Source organism: Aquila chrysaetos, chromosome 10, assembly GCF_900496995.4.
Source record: "Aquila chrysaetos chrysaetos chromosome 10, bAquChr1.4, whole genome shotgun sequence".
NCBI lineage: Eukaryota > Metazoa > Chordata > Aves > Accipitriformes > Accipitridae > Aquila > Aquila chrysaetos.
Genome location: NC_044013.1, coordinates 40305439 through 40324564, shown reverse-complemented (window position 1 = coordinate 40324564; position 19126 = coordinate 40305439). Strand labels below are relative to the sequence as shown.

The following is a 19126-nucleotide window of genomic DNA, read 5'->3' as shown; positions in this document are numbered from 1 at the left end:
AAAGACATGAAAACCCATTTCATTTCTTTTACATCTGAAAATCCTTAAATGGAAGTAGCATTAAATAGTGCAGCATTTAACTCCCCCCCGCCTCCACTTCAAAAGCAGTAACAACGTCTGTGAGATTTAAGACTAAATAATGCACGTGTAAAGACCTGGGTGAGTCATAGAATATGCTTCAAACATCCTAACTCCTCAGTAGACCTACTAAAAGCTGTATCTAAACACATAGTCTCAATTTATTGGTCCACAGGAAAAAGATATTATGGCAGGACGTTACCTTTAAATGCTCCAGGCATTCCAAGTGCAGTGTTAATACATACAAACCAGTATGAAATAAGCAAATGCTTATTACCTCTAATTTATCAAACTAGGTTCTGTACATGACAGTAATTTAAGGCCATTCTAACCATCTCATATACCTAAAGATGGTCACCAGACACTTAAATATACCACCCTTCTGCTTTCACACACTAATACTGCATTTCTTTAAATAACAACAAAACCCCAAAACTGTGAGCACAGCAATACCATATACTGTGAATAAGACATTATCAGGTAGAGACATGATGAATCTTTTGTATTGCTCAATTATCTTCAAGACGCTCTGTTACACAGCTCCATCCTACAAGAAGTCTCTTCAGCAGACGAATCACTGTGAGGCTGAACTCTGCACCCACCATCCTCCAGCAGCCGCCCCTTACAAAGGCTATCAACTCAACAGTTCGTACATCAAAGCCACATAAGCTTAAAAATAGTTCAGGTGACTTCTTCTGCCTTAAAATTTCTACACGCACTTAAAAATTTGCCTTCCTCGGATAATACTGAATAAAATAAGGAAATAACATCTCTGCAAATCTAGATCTCAGACTAGCTGTATCGTGCAGACTGTTGCACCCAAACAGCATACCTGAAAAGATACTGGGCATCCATGGGATTTAAATGTTTCTTGCCTGAATGAAGATATAATCAAAACTAGAAAAAGCTACTGAAACTGGAAAAAAAAACATGAAGGTGCCAAGAAAGAAACTATACACTGAAAAACACTGCTAGCTTGTTTCCCCATAGCCCAAAAACTTAAACATGACTTCAAAAGTAAAGCCAAACAACCCAACAGCAAACTGCTGTCTGTTAGACTCTACTAACTGGCCAATATTATCTTCTGGGGCAGAAAAACAGTGCTACCACTTTATGCAAAGCCGTACTTCTCTTATTTTGAATTTACCAGGTATTTTATAACTAAATGCTTCCCCAGTATTCTCAACTCTTAATCCCAGTGTTAGAGAGATGGAAAGCTTATGTTATGTTGTAACCGCTGAACACTTTTAGTATTGTCAACTACACCATGTGGCATCTCGGAGATCTGGAAGTTTTACGGTTTGACAAATCTTGTAGCACATTCACCCCAGGCCCATCTACTCATCTCAGTCTTGTAAGCTTTGAGGGACTGCGAACAAGTGACTTGATTAAAATCTAATGCAACCAAAACTCTCCTCTGAAGAGAAAATTCAATCCATTTCCAGTGAAGCAGAAGTGAAAAAAATCAAACAGCTTCCCTTGAGGTACAACGCTGCTGCATACGCTCAGTGCTACTGCGTCTAAGGTGAAGTGGTAAGTGTCAGTCATCCTTACAAATCCCCAAGGTGATAGCTTCACTTTTAAAGCTTTCAACATACTTTGACAGTAAGGTAAAAACGTAAAGGTCAACACTACTTGCTAAGGACAAGATAAACACAAGAAAATCACTTTGGAATTTTTTATGGCTCAGAAAAGTAAACTATTAAATGTAAAGGAAAAGTTTTGATTTGCTGTATTATTTATCCAAAGGCTTAACTTCCGGATATATTCAGGGATGATTTCTGTGATCTGTGCCAACATATTGACATTAGCCTTGCACCAGTAGAAGAGAAATGCCATCCACTAGTCTTACACGTTAAGTTGAACTTAAATGTTACCTTTCTTAGCTACAGGAATGCTGTATTCCACAGGATTTTACAGCTACTCCCACAAATTAAGCCTCTGCCATCAATATTTTTTTTCTTAATTAACACAATTTCTGTTGGATGTAAGAAGAGTATGGATGGCTTTAACTTTTTACAACCATTCTTATTTCTGGAAAAATGGGAAGTAAAAGGCTTTTGAGATATCTTATTGCTTCAAAGTGATGTAAGAAATTGCCACATCACCATATATTTACTGCATTGCTTGGGTTTTTTTGTAACACCGGTAGGTATACCTCCTGACATTTTCCTCTGGGGAGAAGGAGGGGAGGGGGGGGTGGAAGTGATGGAGATCTGCAATATCCAGCCAGTCATCTTGTGATGACGTGATTCTGCACACTGCATTACCCCTTAATAAGCAGTATCACAGCAGATTGCAATAATTTACAGTGTACTGCTGCAAGACAAGAACAATGCTGGCTGAATAATCTGAAAACATGCTCTTTTACAAAATGTAAAAGTATATTGTCTTGATAATTGTTATTTAACTTCTAGAGGCTTGCTAGGTAACATTATACATTTCAATGATGTAAGTATATTTCTTATTTACATCCTTGATTGTTTCAAAAAGCTACTTTGCAATTAAAATACAAAATAATATTGAATATAAAGTGGGGCATGGAAGAAAGACAAGTGTGTGTGTGTGTGTATGCGTATATATACAAACACATACGCACATTGCACTTTTATCCTATTCAGTACTTCCCTCTCAGAGAACATTCAATAAATAATAGACCATCTTGTTTGGCTTTCCTGTGGAACTTCCATAAATGTTTTTCTGCTTCCCACGTTATATTTGTAATTTTTTTCACAGTAATGGAATGAAGAAGAAAGTAAAAGTGGCTCAGGTTGAGACAGCCATTAACAGACAATCAAACAAAACAAAACAAAAAAGTCGATCACTTTTTACAAACATTTAAATCATACTGAAAATGATAGTACACACTGTGTCTCAAGGCTTTTACAATGAATGTCAGATTTAACTGGAAAGTTGTGGCAAAGTTGCTCAGAAACATCTAGCCTGCTTAAAACAATCACATCAATAACAGAACAGTCAATCTTATATCTCTAAAAAAATTCTTAACTTCACAGGGAATTTTCAAATTCTACTAAACACAACAATGACCTTCCCATAAAATGTAATTTTCTGTACCAGTTTGCCCATATTTTAAAAAAATACTTTGAATAAGGAGTGAAAATATTTTTTAAGCGATGCAAAGCTATGATGAAATTCATACAGTGCATGGTATGTTTCTCAACTCAGGTTAAACATCTAAAATAATAATTTTCTTAGAAATTTTTCTTTTCCTAGAATATAGTATGCAAGAAATGCATTATTTCAACAACCACTTATCTAGCACAAGATTCTTTCTCCTTTCAATGGAGAAAAAGCATATAGGCTTAAAAATTGCCACAAGGACTAGAAATTAACTTAAATATTTGGAAAAATGCCATTATTCTGAAATGATACAAATACCCCCAATTTGTTGAGCCCTCAAGAAAGGAGAAAGAAACTTCAGCCAGGTAGCTGCAAACTCTTTGTATCATTAAGTTACATATAACCCAGAAAATTGTAATTGAAATTATGTATTCCATCATGTTTCACAAATTATGTTACTGGAAACAATAAAGAAAGTATTTGCCATTGTAGTTCATATTCACCCTACAGCAGCTATGGGAAATACTTCTCATTAATGGCAAACTCAGCTACAGTTCTCGAGTAATGTCACTGCACAGAAATCCTAATCTTATCAAGTTTATTTTCCTTGCACATCTACTGATGTAAAAGAGTTTGACTGCATTTTCCTCTATATTTTGGTAAAGTTCTCTTAGCTGTTACATGATTAAGTACACTCTACTGTACTACGATCAAAAGCATCTGGAAAGGTGGAAGTGAAGAAATGCTCTCTGGGAAAGTTAGCTTAATACTTGCACTTCAGAGTCGCCCATTATCAACATTTCATAGCGAGTTTCTTTATTTTCAGGTCCCCAAGGTAAGAACAGTAAATTATGACTTGAACTAAACAAGTCACACTTGGCTCCAAAATCAGATTTTCCTACCTCTAGTTTCAGGTCCCAGAGGTGGGCAGAGGAAATCCTGGTCACAGCCAAAGAAGTCATTTTTGGCTCTGAAATAAATTTTCCTGCTTTACTAGAGCCAAACCCTACCATTGAGAGTACCATAGCTTTAAGCAATACTTTAACATTTCTTTTATATATTTTGCTTGAGCAACCTGATTCTTCAGCAATATGAAACCTTTTTCAGTAACACAGAATTAGGGTTTTGGCTTCTCTTTCTTAAATCGGTATTGTTTATTATCAAGTACACTTCTGAGCCTTAATCATTTCTTTCTTCCCTAACACTGACAAAGTATTTTAGACTCTTCTCTTTGTGAAAATGAATGAATGTAAGATACTATGTGCCTAAAATTTTTAGGTGAAACTAAATAATACTCTTTAAAGGTTCTACAGAAAATAATGTAACTTATAAAACCATACAGTTACTTAAGGAGACCAAATGCTTGCCATTTAATACCAGAAGTTGTGGCATATATTTAGCACAAACATATGGAGAAAATAAAATTGGATATTATACATCACACTTGACAATGATTTTCTTGCCCAAGTAAAGACTGATGTCTGGATCCAAAATGCTACAATTCAAAATATATAACAGAAGTTAATGAATAGTATGCTAGCATCAGATAACATGTATATGGGATTACACATCTTTTTCTGTCACGTTATTTATGTTCCCTAATATTACAGTTCACTGGTATTAGCATCAAGTTACAAATCATAAAATATATTTAGAAAGCAAGTTGATCACAGACAAGTAATATTAGTGGAGATGAGCCAACATCAAACTGCCAACATAAAATATTGGTCTCCAAAGGTACGATTCTACAAACCCTTACAACTGTGCACAGTCCTAGAAGTATTAAAGGGATTACTCACACAAGTAAAAGCTATATGCAGGAGTAAGGGGTTATGGAATTGAGTCTTAAGAGGACTTTTATTAACCCAAAAAGCAGACATGCAAGTGTATTTTCATGTAGAAGCGGAGCACTTTTTAGTGATTTAAACCAATCCTAGAAGTATATCATTCATGGATATTCCAAGGGAATTGTTAATCACTTGCATTTCCTATTTTTAAGGGGATGTCATTATTCATCATCAGTTTCTTTGTTCCTATACCTACCTATACATACCTATAGCTATGTAAAAGGAACAGATGTACCTGTGTTCACAATTTTATGTCTATATAGGTCTAACTTGACTTGTGTCACTGTGTTTTGAATTTTCTTCTGTCTGCTCAAAACTCAAGCTCCTCCCCAAACTTCAAAGCTGAAAGTTTTAAAATGTCCAGGTTTTAATCAGTTTTCTGGTTAGCCTACAAAATCTAAACAAACACTAACGACTATATCATAGCAGCAAATGTCATAACTATCCTATAAATTTTAACTGTATTGTTTGGGAACTGAACATATCCTAAAATCCTACAAAAGAGATAGACGGTACAGTGTCCTCTAACATTTAAAAGTCTGGATTCTTCTAACCCCAAAGAAAAAAAGAATTCCCATAGAAAAAACTGTTAATAAGGAGAAACATTTAAAAATAAAATCAGCCACCCTAAAAGAAAGTCACTCAGTTGTACTTGGAAAGGAGAATTCACATTCTCATCATCAGTATGATGAGCAATACTGATATGCTGTGAATACAATCCTGAGTAGGAAAAAGTATTTGAATAAATTGTGTAATCATAATTCTTCCTCATAGTTGTATCATAAAATTCCAAATGACTTAGATGTGATCGTAAAAGTGTGGTTAGAAGATGAAGTTGCGTCATAAGCAGGATGGCACAAGTATCATTTAACCCCTTGGCAATTGGGCTTGTGACTTTCAGATTCTAACTGTTAATGAAACAGTAATACAGCCAGCCAAACTCCAACTGGTTAGGACAACAGGTTAAGGCTTAACTATAGACAATCGTCTATACTTAACAAAGAATCTCTTTTCATTTCAGGTAATACTAATAACTATCCGCTACGTGAGAGCATGGTTTATAGCATGCCTTCCAATCCCTACGAGTTTCATGTACCTTTTTTCCCTTATTGACAAATCAATATTCCTTCAGTTCTATGAAGTTTTATTCACTGAAGATAACTCCAAAGCATTTATAAGAATTGTAATAAAGTGTACAGGAATAAAACTTTGTTTTCCTTTCTAATGTTCAGGTAAGGTCTGTTGGTCTAGGGGGACTGAAGTAACGAACAACAATTTGCATTTGTTGCAATACCCTAAAAATAGGGTATCAGACTGGTTTTATATAAAGTTAACAAATTTTTTAAAATGTAGCGCTCGCTTTTCTGTACCCTTTTATAATACATTTGTTTCACACCATTCTCGGAAGCAATACTATTGGATCAGCTCTCCCAGAAATATACAAAAAGAACATTTGCAGGTGAAAATTGGTGTCCTGTCCCATTCTCCCTCCCCTCCCCTCTTTTTAATTTTACATGGCAATCTTCACTATCAACAGCCAGTTTTCCTTAAAAATATAATTCCAATTCCTTTCCTGAGCTGACATACCACTGAAAAAGATGCTTAATCTTCCAAATTTCTTTTGTATCTATGCTTACATTTCTACAAAGCTACTAATTAATCTTCTTCAGTGAACAGAGCGACTATCCTTCACTCTATTGTTTTCAACATAATTGAGCTCAACTGGTAAAAGAAATGTGCATTAATCCAGAACTTTTTGGGGTATCTGATAAGCCAACCTAAAGCCTTGGACAAAACAAAACATCATTGAATTTAAAGGGAAGTACTGCTAGCTGAATATCACTTTGGATCCAAGTTCTGGAGCAAAAGACACATTTACAATAAAAACAATTTCCTCCAGCATTATTCTAGGAGCACTGCCATGCACCAGACAGCAATTCAAATCTGATGCTAAGAGACTGGTGCATGCCCTTCTCTCATCTAGAATTGATCACTGCAGTGCTTTGTGCATTACCATATCTAAATATATACACTCAAACCTTTAGCTGCTTGCAATTTGGCAGCTAGTGTTTCTATCCCTACTTAAAAATGTAGAGGTTTTCTTCAGTCTAACTAAAAAAAATTGTTCAACACAACACTGATTTTTTTTTAAATTTAGTTATCAGTAATGGGATGTACTGCCTGTGATTCTATTATATTACATATTTGGTTGAACTCAAGGTAAAATCAAATACACTATTTTAAGATTAAGGAACATAATCCACTGTGAACATAATTCACCCTTGATACATTCTTTTCAATTTAATTTTGTATCATTTATAACACAAAAATACTGACTTTCTGGAAATCATTTGGAGTAAATTGTAAGAGTTCCAGCCATACTATAGACCAAGTATTTCCAAAATATCATTTCAGCATATGCTTCTAAAACTAAGCATTTCTAACTCTAGAAAGAGTGCTAAGTAGTCTTTGAATGTAAATGTTTTTATACTAAAGTACAGTATTATATTTTAGTAAGACAAAAAATGTTGTGGCTGAGTTAAGTGCTTCGAGAAAGTTATGCAAACATTGAAAGAACACTGCACTAGGCAGCCACCACTAATATAACCTCACTAGTCCTTATAGGATGTGGTTTTTCTCTAGCAAGGCTGTAATTAGGCACACATTGTAGACAACAAAGAAGTCTTTGGTTGTTCACTTAAGCTCAGAACGCATCTCTAAACCCAAAGCTGAGTCTGTTTGGTCTTTCAAGTGTGAACCTATGATTTTCTTGTTTGATTTGGCATCACTAATAACCAGAATCCAGCTATTTCTGGTATTTATTTATTCTATGATACTTCACTTTATTTCTTAGCTTCACAAAGTAGTCCTGAAAAGCTCTAAAAGGTACGCATAAGATAAAGCAGTGACAGTGGCTATTATCACTCGAAGAAGTGTGCCAGCAACTGGGTGACTACCTAAGTGGCATGCACAGACCACTAAAAAATAAGTGGTCTTACAAACTAGTCAATAATAAATGTTATTTTTCAGTAAGTAGAAAGTCTAGAAAAACACTTTTCCATATTCATTGGCTTTCTTTTCCTTTATGAATGCCTGGCTTCAACTACAAAGTGCCTATTCTAATGGAACATCATCTATCCATAAGACAAGACCTGTTGAAGTCAAAAGGAAGGAAGTGTTGATGTGAGTAAATACACAGCAGTGCAAGCAACAGGATGCTACTTTGGCCACCTGCTGAAAAATACAAATAGTCTCAAATTTCTTTAATTGGAGGCACTTCAAAATACTATTTTTAGAAGGCACTTAGAAGCTTTTGCCTAAAGTTAGATGAAGCTTGAATTATCAAAATAGTTAATGTCCTCAGTATCCATAAAGAGGTTACGTCATGTCATAATGTCATACCTCAAAACTGCAAGCTAATAAAGCAGCATTAGCTTGGAAAAGGTTTACAATTCCAGTCTCCGTTTAAGTGGGAAGTGTCATACACATAGTTACACTAAAGAAGGCCATAGGGATTAGAAAGGTGATTATACTGCAATCAATAATGACCTAGTACGTGATATACATTGATTCATTATGCTATTATTTTACACTATAACTATCTTTATCTTTCCACCTATTTTCTGAAATAATCTTTTGATCAATCTGAATGCCTTATTTAAAGTAGTATTTTCCTAGTGTTTATCCTAGACCTTTGCAACCAAATGCCCCACACCACAGTCAGTCAGGAAGTAACTTCATTTCTGTACAAATGACATAAGTTTCAGTGTATGAAAACAGGCGAGTGAAGATGGAAACACGTACTGTTGCCTGGCAGAGTATGCAGTTAATGAGCATTTTGACAATGCAATAGCCTTCACTAGCCATGTCAGACAGAAATTTACAATATCTCTAGCATGATATAAATTTATTTAGAATGACAAATGAGTCCACAAGACATGCTATGCTATTCTTCCTCTTACCTGTGTAGAAGGTAACTCAAAGAATTCAAATGGGATTGAGAGAAGTCCAAGGGTAAACATTTAGAAAAAATATTTTGTGCACATTTAGCGTTTTAAACATGACATAAAAATAAAGTACAACTCTTTCAATTGATATCCTACCTGAAGGTCTTTCACATTTGCAAACGGAATACCTATGGTTATAACTGCACGGGCATTCGCATCACAGAAATCCAAGCCTTCACTAACTTTTCCTCTGCATACAGCTATAAGGAGTGCTCCATCTTGAACAAGCCAGAGAGGAATATACAAATCATTCCCAGTGATAAACTGAGTGTCAGAAGAAAGTTTCACCAACATCTTTTAAAGAGCTAAACATAATATAGCATAATACACTGTGTCAGTCTGGAAAAGGTGAGTGGATATAAAAATATAGGCTTCTTTGAGATTAACTTCACTTTGATCAATAATATTGTGATTTTTGAATATCAACTAGCAAAATAATTTTGCACTATATAACATAGTGGTACTTAATTATGCAAGAACCATATGTATCTATGACAAAATTTAAAATTTAAACCTTGGATTTTGCACTCCAAAAATCATGCTATTTATTTTTTGACATACTATCGTTCTTTATTCTCTGTACTAATATTTAAGTATTTCCAGAAGAAAACCTATAGTGGCTGTAATATAAGATGGTAAATCACAGTTATGCAATGTACTACAAGTTTGATTATTTGAGAAGCCACTCTGCACCCTGCTGGACACACAATTGCACATCCTTACACAGCTCACTGCCTTTTGAATATCACTGTTAGGATTATGCATCATCCTGTACTTCCCTATATCCTCATGCAACAATATAAATCACAGTTATTCTTCCTCATTTACCACAATAACTTATTAAGCTGAGGTTAATTTAACTGTTTATCCATACCTTATTCTAATTGTTAAGCACTTTAAGACACCGCCCTCCCCCCCTTTTTTTTTTTTAAACTTGAAGAGTCTGTATCAACTATTTCATATGTCTGAAGAACGTACCTTTTTCTCCTTTACATTTTATGGCATCGTAGTATATTTTCAGCAGTTCATCAAAGTCACTCTTTGCCCCTCCTTGAGGCTCTGAAATGACTGTCTTAACCAGCTCCAGGTTTCTCCATAAGCCAGTGTGCATCCAGCGATCTTTCAATTTGTCCAACAGCTGAAAACAAACAGAAAAATCTGGAAGAGCTCTAATGAAAGGTCAATCACTTGAACTGTTCAAATAAAGCACACAAAAGACACTTATTTTAGTGAAATTACATTGTTCAGTTTTTGTATTTATGAATACAAGTGTCCCTACTGTACACCGATCCACAGCTATGCAACAGTTTCTAAACACAACGGCCACTGACTTTGCTAATTAGAAACAGTGCGGATTTTTGAGTTATCAAAGTAAAACTCTCTAAAACTATAAGACTGGTCAATAAAGAGCATCTTCTGGTATTCCTCAAAGCAAGAGGAACGTCATTCAAAGAAAACTGGAAATTACCTGTTCTTCTGCTTACCAAGAAAGAGATCCATAAGTAAGACTGGAAAAAAATTCTACATTCATTTGAAACAAGCCTGTATATCTTAAATTTCCATAATATTTCAGTATTTTTAAATTTACACAGATAAGTTGGGGGAGGAAGTATTGATGTAGGGTTTATCAACAGCCTCCTCTGCTTCTTGAAGGGAGTCAGCTTTGTTATATCTACCAGATTCTGAACTGTACACATTTTACTCCAAATCAGTACATGTTCAAATCTTGCAAGCAAATAAACTTGTTCCACATTTAGTGCGAACGTAATGAAAATATGTATTGCATTACAAAAAGCAAAGTTTAAAACTACCACAGAAACTGAAGTCAGCTGGGTGGCGGTCATTTTGCAGTTAGCAGTCATGCCCTTTTCTCATCAACTTCTAGGCTGAATTTTATGAAGACAGGGAGCAAAAAAGTCACTCCTTCACCTGACATGTTTATCTGATGGTGCACAGCACTGGCCTCAAGACAAAAGCAAGGCAACCAACACATTTTAGAATGAACTGAGTAGATCTGGTTCAGTGGACAGAAATGAATGCTTTATTTCACTCCTTTTACTGTTCAGTGACCATTAGTGTGTCACTAACTATTGTGCAGCAGACTTACTGAGCTTCATATACACAGAGATTTTAAACTCACAGATTCTGTAATAATGGTTATGCTCCTAATTTGTCTGCACTTCCCTCAACACCACTCACTGAAGACTTTCTCAGCATTTTGCTTCAGGCTATATAAACTGCTCCATCTGGAACCTGCACTCGCCCCAGTTCATTGCTCAAAAAGCCACAGCATCCCTTAACTCCAATCCACTTGGCTTTCTGATGCACCCCAACCAAGATCTCAGGATCTTTAGCAGTTAAATTGTTACAAAATTAATCTGTCCCATGTCCAAACATACAGTTTAAGTGTTATTGTGAAACAGAACTAATGGTAACTAACTGTTGTCACATTTGACTTTAACAGGGAGAACACTTGCAAATTTATGGGAAACTGTTTACAAGAACCCTTGCATATTTCATGTTCTCAGAATTAACAATCTGAACTTACTCTCTGACGTTAAGTATTTGGATTGGTTCTTTTTGAGGTACATGTGGTTCAGAGGGGACAAATACTATGGTATTCTTGAATTTTCACTAGCTTTGTCCAAGCCTCTATTCAGGGAAATACACTTGCTTACTACTGATGTGACGCCATTCTCAAGCAAGCACAGAGAGACTAAGTGATGAATAGTAGGAACAGTTTCCTACAAATACAGATGTTACTGTAGAATAAATCATCTTTTCTAAATGTGTCTGTCCTACTCTTTGTCCCCTTCTCTACCAGCTCTGTCATTTCCTGGCAGCATCCTGTCTGTAATCTCTTTTTATATAAAAGGTCGTAATACTATGACTGAGCAATGACTGTCCATCTTGCCATCCACAGCCTGCCACTACGCCTTCAGTTCTTGGATATGATATGGAGATAATTCTGGTAAAGAAAAGAGTCAAACAAATTATACCTCTAAGTACATCCATTTGGGATCTGTTAGAGCTGCCAGTGACTGTAATATTATTAACTTTCCAGATTTCATTCTTCCTTCTGTGAAACTAATGTCTGCCTGGGCATTCACTTAGCAATCTATGCTGAACTCACTTCTAGCACTGCCTGCTGTTCACCATACATGACAAAAGGAGGCCAGTAAGAGAATACAGACAGGATATATTTGGGTATAACTGAATTTGACATTTACATATTCATGTAAACTATCCATGCTTTGACTTCTAAGAGTCACTTGCCCCTGACTTTCTCCTCCTTTTATTATCTCAGCTACTGAAATCAACTGGAATTTTTCACAAACACACCCTTATGAAGCTTTCTTAGCAGAAAAATTGTTTCTTAATTTAAGAGAACCAAAGTCTGTTAATAGCCTCAGAAAGGGCAACATTCCTTACAAAAATTAATTAATCTCTCAATTCCACTGTATTTCTCTCATATTTGAAAGAAGTATAACCTATATTCATAGTTGGAAAGATGGCAGTAGAAAACCTTCCTCCAAATTCTTAAGAAAACATATTTTCTCTTTTGTGGGTTACCCAGCCCCTCCAAGTATCTATTAGACTACAATAAGTTCAGGTTTCTTGTTTAATTGACAGCAACCATCACAATAGAAAATCTACTTTTTTTTATGGAAATGTGTGAATTATTCATGAACATCTTTGGCAAGAATGGAACAATTCATTTAATTCACACAAAAGCTGTTACCTCTTCCATTTAATGGAGTTTGCTATGTACAGAAACTTTCTTGTACAGAGGAAAGCATGCACAAACACGCACAATACCCACGCTACAGACACTAAGACAACAAGAATTATGGACATGACTGAATACAAATAAATAAAATATAGAACACATATATGCCTCACAAGAGCTAGGAATCAAGTGCAGGTTTCTCATAAAAAATTATTTCACTTTGGGTTGAAAAAGTGCAAATGGGAGCAAGGTATAATGCCAGGAATCACAGGAAGCGACCATTAATGCCCACAGTCAGTCATTTTTTCTACCCAGGGGAATAATAGTTTCTGCAGTGGAAGGCAGTCTGTGTATATTTTATTAAATCCCTTAAAAATGGATTCTCAAATGGTTTATTAACAAATGGTCTTCCTCCAGGAGAGCAGAAAATCTTGTTAGAAAGAATCTGTCATCTTCCCATGCACTGAAGGATGTTTACTTTCATAGCTTTTTCTTTTTTTTCTTTTCTACAATTTAAAGACACCTGTAAGCTATAGAAACTACAAGCTTAGTATTTAGATTCACCATTCGTCATTGTCAGCATCCCCCCTTTTTAGGCAGCTTTTGAAGCACTCTTGACGTTTGGGAATGGGGGTAACTGTTTTCTCAACATCTCTTGCCATTATGTTGCACTCCTAGGCAAAATCCTCTCATCGTGTGCCCACGAAGGAAAAGCTTTGCCCCTTTCCATTTGCTGTTTTGTTTTATACAGTGCCAAAAATTGCATTAGGGGTTTCCCATGTCATGAAGCAAGACCAAAGATTTGTTTAATGTATTTTACCCTAAGGCAAGTTCATTCTAATTTCCAGCATCTTAACGAAGTTGAGAAGTTAACTTGCAACAATCAAGTTGCTGGGGATGCACTTCGTCTGCAGTATTCATTACCTCCTGACAGTGATTTTTGAAGTCGCAAATACCTGACGTGAGAGAGGGTCTAACAGAAAACACTGTAGCGTGATGAGTTACTTATTCTGGTTTACAGTTCCCTAGCTCTTGTCCTGCTACAAGCACCTGCTACCAAATTTCTTTACATCAAATATTCCTTAAATATTTTAGCATTGATTCACATAATGAATGGATTGCACCTTGCCAGCAGAGTAAAAAGGCATCACAGAAATAATCCCTCCATCAAAAAGTGCTTGGGAAAGCAATGGAACAGTTAAACTACAAAAGGATGTTCAAGAGCAGTGCAGGACAAAAAGGATAATGACCTAAGCAATACCTGACAGCAGAGTAAAGTAACTCTGGCTTCATTGGCTAGCTTAACAACTACTAACTATTTAATAATAACTATCAGTTACAATTGTATTGTATGTTCTTGTGCACCTTTAAAACTATATGCTGTCTCGTTACCCATACATTTATATAATGGTAACTGAACAAAAGGTATTTCAAGGTACACAAAATTTACACAAATACCTTGTAACCCTCTTAAAAGTCTGCCATTATACAGTAAAAAACCCCACTTCTCCAAACTTTGGTATTTTTTTCATCTTGTTTCTATGTAATATTTTTTTAAATTAGATGAAGTTCCCCTTTTCATTGTTATTCAGATATGAAGGGTAGCTGGGGGTAGAAAGGAAACAGCCATTAAGTTTTTCTTAATAAAAATCACAGTATTGGCACCACTGTTAGTGCAAAAAGTCAGAGATTCCCGAGGGACTAACATTGATCTAAAAGCCTCTTCCCAAGCACAGCTCTTCATGTGTTTGCTACCAGAATTTTCTTTTTGAATAAGCACTGCTTCAAATCAAAGCCTGTCTCCAGTGGGCTGGAAACGTGTTTGAAGGGTCAAATAGAAGTTCTACATGCAGTCAGCACAAAACTTCAGAAATGGGAAACAGACATCTATGGCCAAGCTGGAGGCTGAGCAACAGGACTTACTTCACTAGACTTTGTTTTGGTAGAACTAAGAGGGCTATGCTACACTTGGGACTAAAAGGGCAGTCACTTGCAGAAAACAGGGTTATCATCCAGTCCACCAACATGTAAAAGTGACACACAAAGACGTACGGTGCTGCTATAATGATGTACTCTTACATCATCTTTTACTATCAGTCCATTAACACACATTCTATATACAGACACCAAAATTCTACATTTACATGAAATGGAGTGAGGAAGAGGTGGTGTCAGTTTTAGAAGCAGCTAAAATCTCATAATACAAACATTTTCCCTTTAATTTCAAGGCTGACTTATGTGGTAGTATGGCTTTTTAAAAAAAATGTAATATAGATATATGCATCTTAACATCATTTCCAGCTATGGTTTGTAAAACCTGAAGTTTCTTGAGAAACACCAAATGGAAGAGACTGGCCTGGGCCATTCTCTGCTGAATACCTACAACAGATTATAGAAAGTATTTCCAAAGGGAATCTAGCCTAAACTGCAACAATACAGACATGTAGATTAGGGACTTCAAACATGGAATAAAGGGATCCCCCAAAGCTTTAGCAGATGGAGAAGAATATACTTTTACACCTACAAAACTGAAACACATCATGTTATTTTCCTAGTACACAGACTAGGGAAATTACAGATTATCTCATTAAACAGTTTTCTTTTTCTACATAACTATGGAACTGTCTTACAGATTTATTCTTTAAGTTTGCAATACCAAAAACATTTTAAGAAGCTGCAGATGTATGTACCCGCTTCCAGCTGCGCCTCTCCACATACAGGATGAACAACTATTTCAGCAACCATAATTAGATTCAGAGAGAGACAAGAGAACCTGTCAAATTGAATTGTGCTCTGCTACTCCTTTCACATCTTACATTGTGAAAAAGGCTGTAAATTCCTCATGTACACAAAATCAACCACAAAGTCAGGAAAATGTATCCAAAGGCAATTCCAACTGCATAGAAATCTAGCTAGGATGAGGGAACAAAACTAAAACCTACTCATTTAAATAACTCAGTAAAACTTTTTCCAACACATAGTGCTCTAATTTTAAAACCAGTGCTTCTTCCACTCTCATCTGAGTCATACTTAAATGTACAGAAATGAAACAGGTATCCCCGCATATTTTAAACATGTATTAATAAGGTCTTATACCTTTCCAAAGAATGCAACACTTGACATCCTACCAGTATTTCAATTTCAATAACGCATTATAAAAGAGAACAAATACATCACAAAATAGACCATCGGAGATGCAAATCTGCAACTGATACATATTGTGATTCAGTAACCAAAAAAAGCTAAATAAACTAGAGATCGTAATCCAAATATCTAACAATTAAAACTTAATAGTATTAAATAATTTTTGCTCTTTGTAAAATCTTTCAAAGGTTTTCATCTATCATTAAGAATATGCATGAATCAAAGTTTTTTAAAAACATACTATTCAAGACAGACTTCACCAGCAGTGTGCCTAACATTTTAAATACCTTTAAATTTTATACTAGATGTAAATATAAGTTATACCTTCTTCAATAACAGAAGACATTAATTTCTGTATCTTTCCTCTCCTTCCACTGATTTCATAAAATCTGTTTTGCTTCAAGACATTGAGGAACTCAGTCCTTCAGTGAGTGCTTTTATCTTATCTAAACAACAGGAGGTGGCAGTGAAGTAGAGGAGGCATATACCAAATTTATACATAGAGTTTTATCAAATGTTTTTGCTTCAATGAAGTGCTTGTATCTTGACAGAAAATAACAGGTGTCAAAACCAAACAAATAAGAGGCTTTTTTTTTTTCCTCTGCATCTACTGAAAACCCTTACAGTCAGAGAGAATGTCAAGAAGAAATGTAGTTTTCTTGTCTTTCTGCAAAATGTTTCCCACCATTTGGACTGTCTGCAAAAAAAAAAAAAAAAAAGAAAGTACAGGTTGTTTTATATATCACAGGGCAACTCAACTTGCCTCTGCATCAGCTGCCTCCTCTCTTCCTTTCGGGGGGGGGGGGGGGGGAATAAAAAATCTGTACACTCTGACAGATCCTTCTGCAAATTTAAGCTATTAGGATGGAGGACATAATATTTTCCACTAAAGTAATCCTCTGATGATCTCAAGGCACAGATGTTTTTATAATGCATCTAATTCCACAGGTATTGCATTACCTTTAATAAGCTTCCAGGATGATGCAGTTTGCTGAGTCAGCTGGTTAGCTACAGCTGTAACTTTTTGTTCAAATCACTCTCCCACTGGTCTCCAAGCTCTAGTGTGTTCAGCATGATAGTCAATTACCTGGTTGAATGTTCTAACACTATGAAAGAATGAAACAGTCTCTATATTTGTGATAATCCCAGAATATATTCAGTCATTAAATAAATGCATTTAGTACACCGCTTAAACATTAGTGGCCTTAAATTCATGTTATTTCAAAGTAACCCTGGAGAATGTATATGGCCAGACTCCACCCACTTTTTCACATCAGTTACATACTGGTAGCACAGGCTCATATTAAACTAACTTCTTCAAGAACTAACATGTTTTGGAAAAGTACAGAATTAGCAAAAGTTATTTGACAGTTCTCTGAACTAACAGGGTTGCCAAGCATCTGTACTAAATGACCCAGAACCCTATAGGTAACTGACCTCCAGGACTATTGGAACTCTTCAATTTGGGGGAAACAACACTTTACAAAAAAATGGGGCAGCATGGGATCAGTAATTAAATCCATTTCCACCTTTAGTTAAAACCAAAACCCAACAACAACAACAAAAAGTCCTTTGAGGTTAAAAGTGAACACAAAGGAAACAGTAGAAGGAATAAAGTAAACAAGTAATGAAATGGGAATACAAGATTGAAGGGACAAGAGATAACTGCCTGGAAGGATTCGTGTGAAAGGAAAAAGCTGAGTTTCCTTCCAAAAACAGGAGGGAAAATACTTGGGCCAACTAACCAATAAAATCTAATATCCATTATCCAAATCTTTAAAATAAATTTGGAATAGTACTCTAGAACTATTAAAAATAGTACTATAAAAAGTGCAGTGTCCCTTAACAAGAATAAAAGGTCACATGTATGAAAAGAAGGCAATGAAACCCAATAACATTTATCAACATCACCAAAAATATTACATGCTTTCAAAAGGACTGAAAGAATATGCACTTTTTAGCCACAAGTCATTTACCAAATTGGCAGAGCTAATTTATATTTAATCTTTTTTCCTTCTAAATCAACCTGTACACTTTTTCAATGGTGATTTTATTCTTAATCACATTCCTCACCAAAAAAGAAAAAAACCTCGATTTTGCTTGACACCCAGACATTTGCACTGCACTACGCTGGGACTATACCAGCCAAGAATAACTTAGTCCATTGAATTATTTAAGCAGTTGTTCGCACTCAATTAGATTTTCATGAAAGGTTAAGCAATACTGATGCACAGAAACCTCTTCATGTTTATGGGAGGTATCTAACAATACAAGGAGGTATTTAAAATTCATTCTTTTGAATGACTAAGCTGATACGTTAATATTTTTTATCTATTCACAAAAAGAATTATTTTAAGCTTCAAACTGAATTTTCTCCATTTCTAATTCTAACAGATTTCATTAAAAGAGAACACGAAAATATCTGTGCCCAAAATATTTCACTTGTGAAGTAAAAGCTACTTTCAAAATAGAACATTAATTTCCCACTGTTAATGGGAAACTGGAGAAAAATACCAAATGCCCATATAAATACATATGCACAGGTAATCTTTTCTTTATGTGCCAAAAATAAACTGATTTAATGCAGCATTTAAATGGAAACAGGCCACACAAAGATGCTATTCTTATCGAGGAGAGGCTACGCCTCCTTTCTACTGCACACCTCCCCAACTATTTATTATCATCGTGGGGCTACAACCAGCAATGCAAAGAAGTGTTCTTTTCAACCAGACTTGGTTTGCAGAGTACTAACTCAAGATCAATTTCTGTCTGATTTCCTTTCCCAAAGTGTCACAGAGCCTCTGTAATGAAATGCTTCATAATTGCAAAACAGAAAATATTTTAAAAAAAATTAAACATTTTTTCTGCCATCAGGAGAAAGCAAGCATTCTATTGTAAAACCAATAATTAAAGAATACAGGGAACATAATATGTTCAGAGACTTTGATTTCTTTGTTTTAAGGAATATGAAGACTAGGCAACACAGAGAGGAATTTTAATGTGGAAAGACCTTAGAAAAGTCCTGAAATAAAAGTAGACATTGTGAAGGAATGAAACTAGAACGTATGCTCATCTAAGTACAACTTCCAGAGGAAAACACACATTCCTCACTTTTTTCAGAACCTCTCTTTTTCAGCTGATGAGAAAGATTTTCTAATGTGTATTTAACTGCTAACCCTTACCATCTGTTACAGCAAAAACCAAATCAAGTGCATAAAATAAGAGCGCATATATTTAAA

At 35.4% G+C, this 19126-nt stretch overlaps 1 protein-coding gene across 1 annotated transcript in view; it reads right to left on the bottom strand.

The window, feature by feature from the left end:
- Nucleotides 1–19126, bottom strand: part of BRIP1 (BRCA1 interacting helicase 1) — a 69615-nt gene that overhangs the window by 17002 nt on the left and 33487 nt on the right. Inside the window, exons 17-18 of the mRNA XM_041126967.1 lie at nucleotides 9992–10151; nucleotides 9110–9231 (exon numbers count right to left, since the gene is read on the bottom strand). Of these exons, the coding sequence (XP_040982901.1) occupies nucleotides 9110–9231; nucleotides 9992–10151 (282 nt within the window). The remainder of the gene's footprint in view (nucleotides 1–9109; nucleotides 9232–9991; nucleotides 10152–19126) is intronic.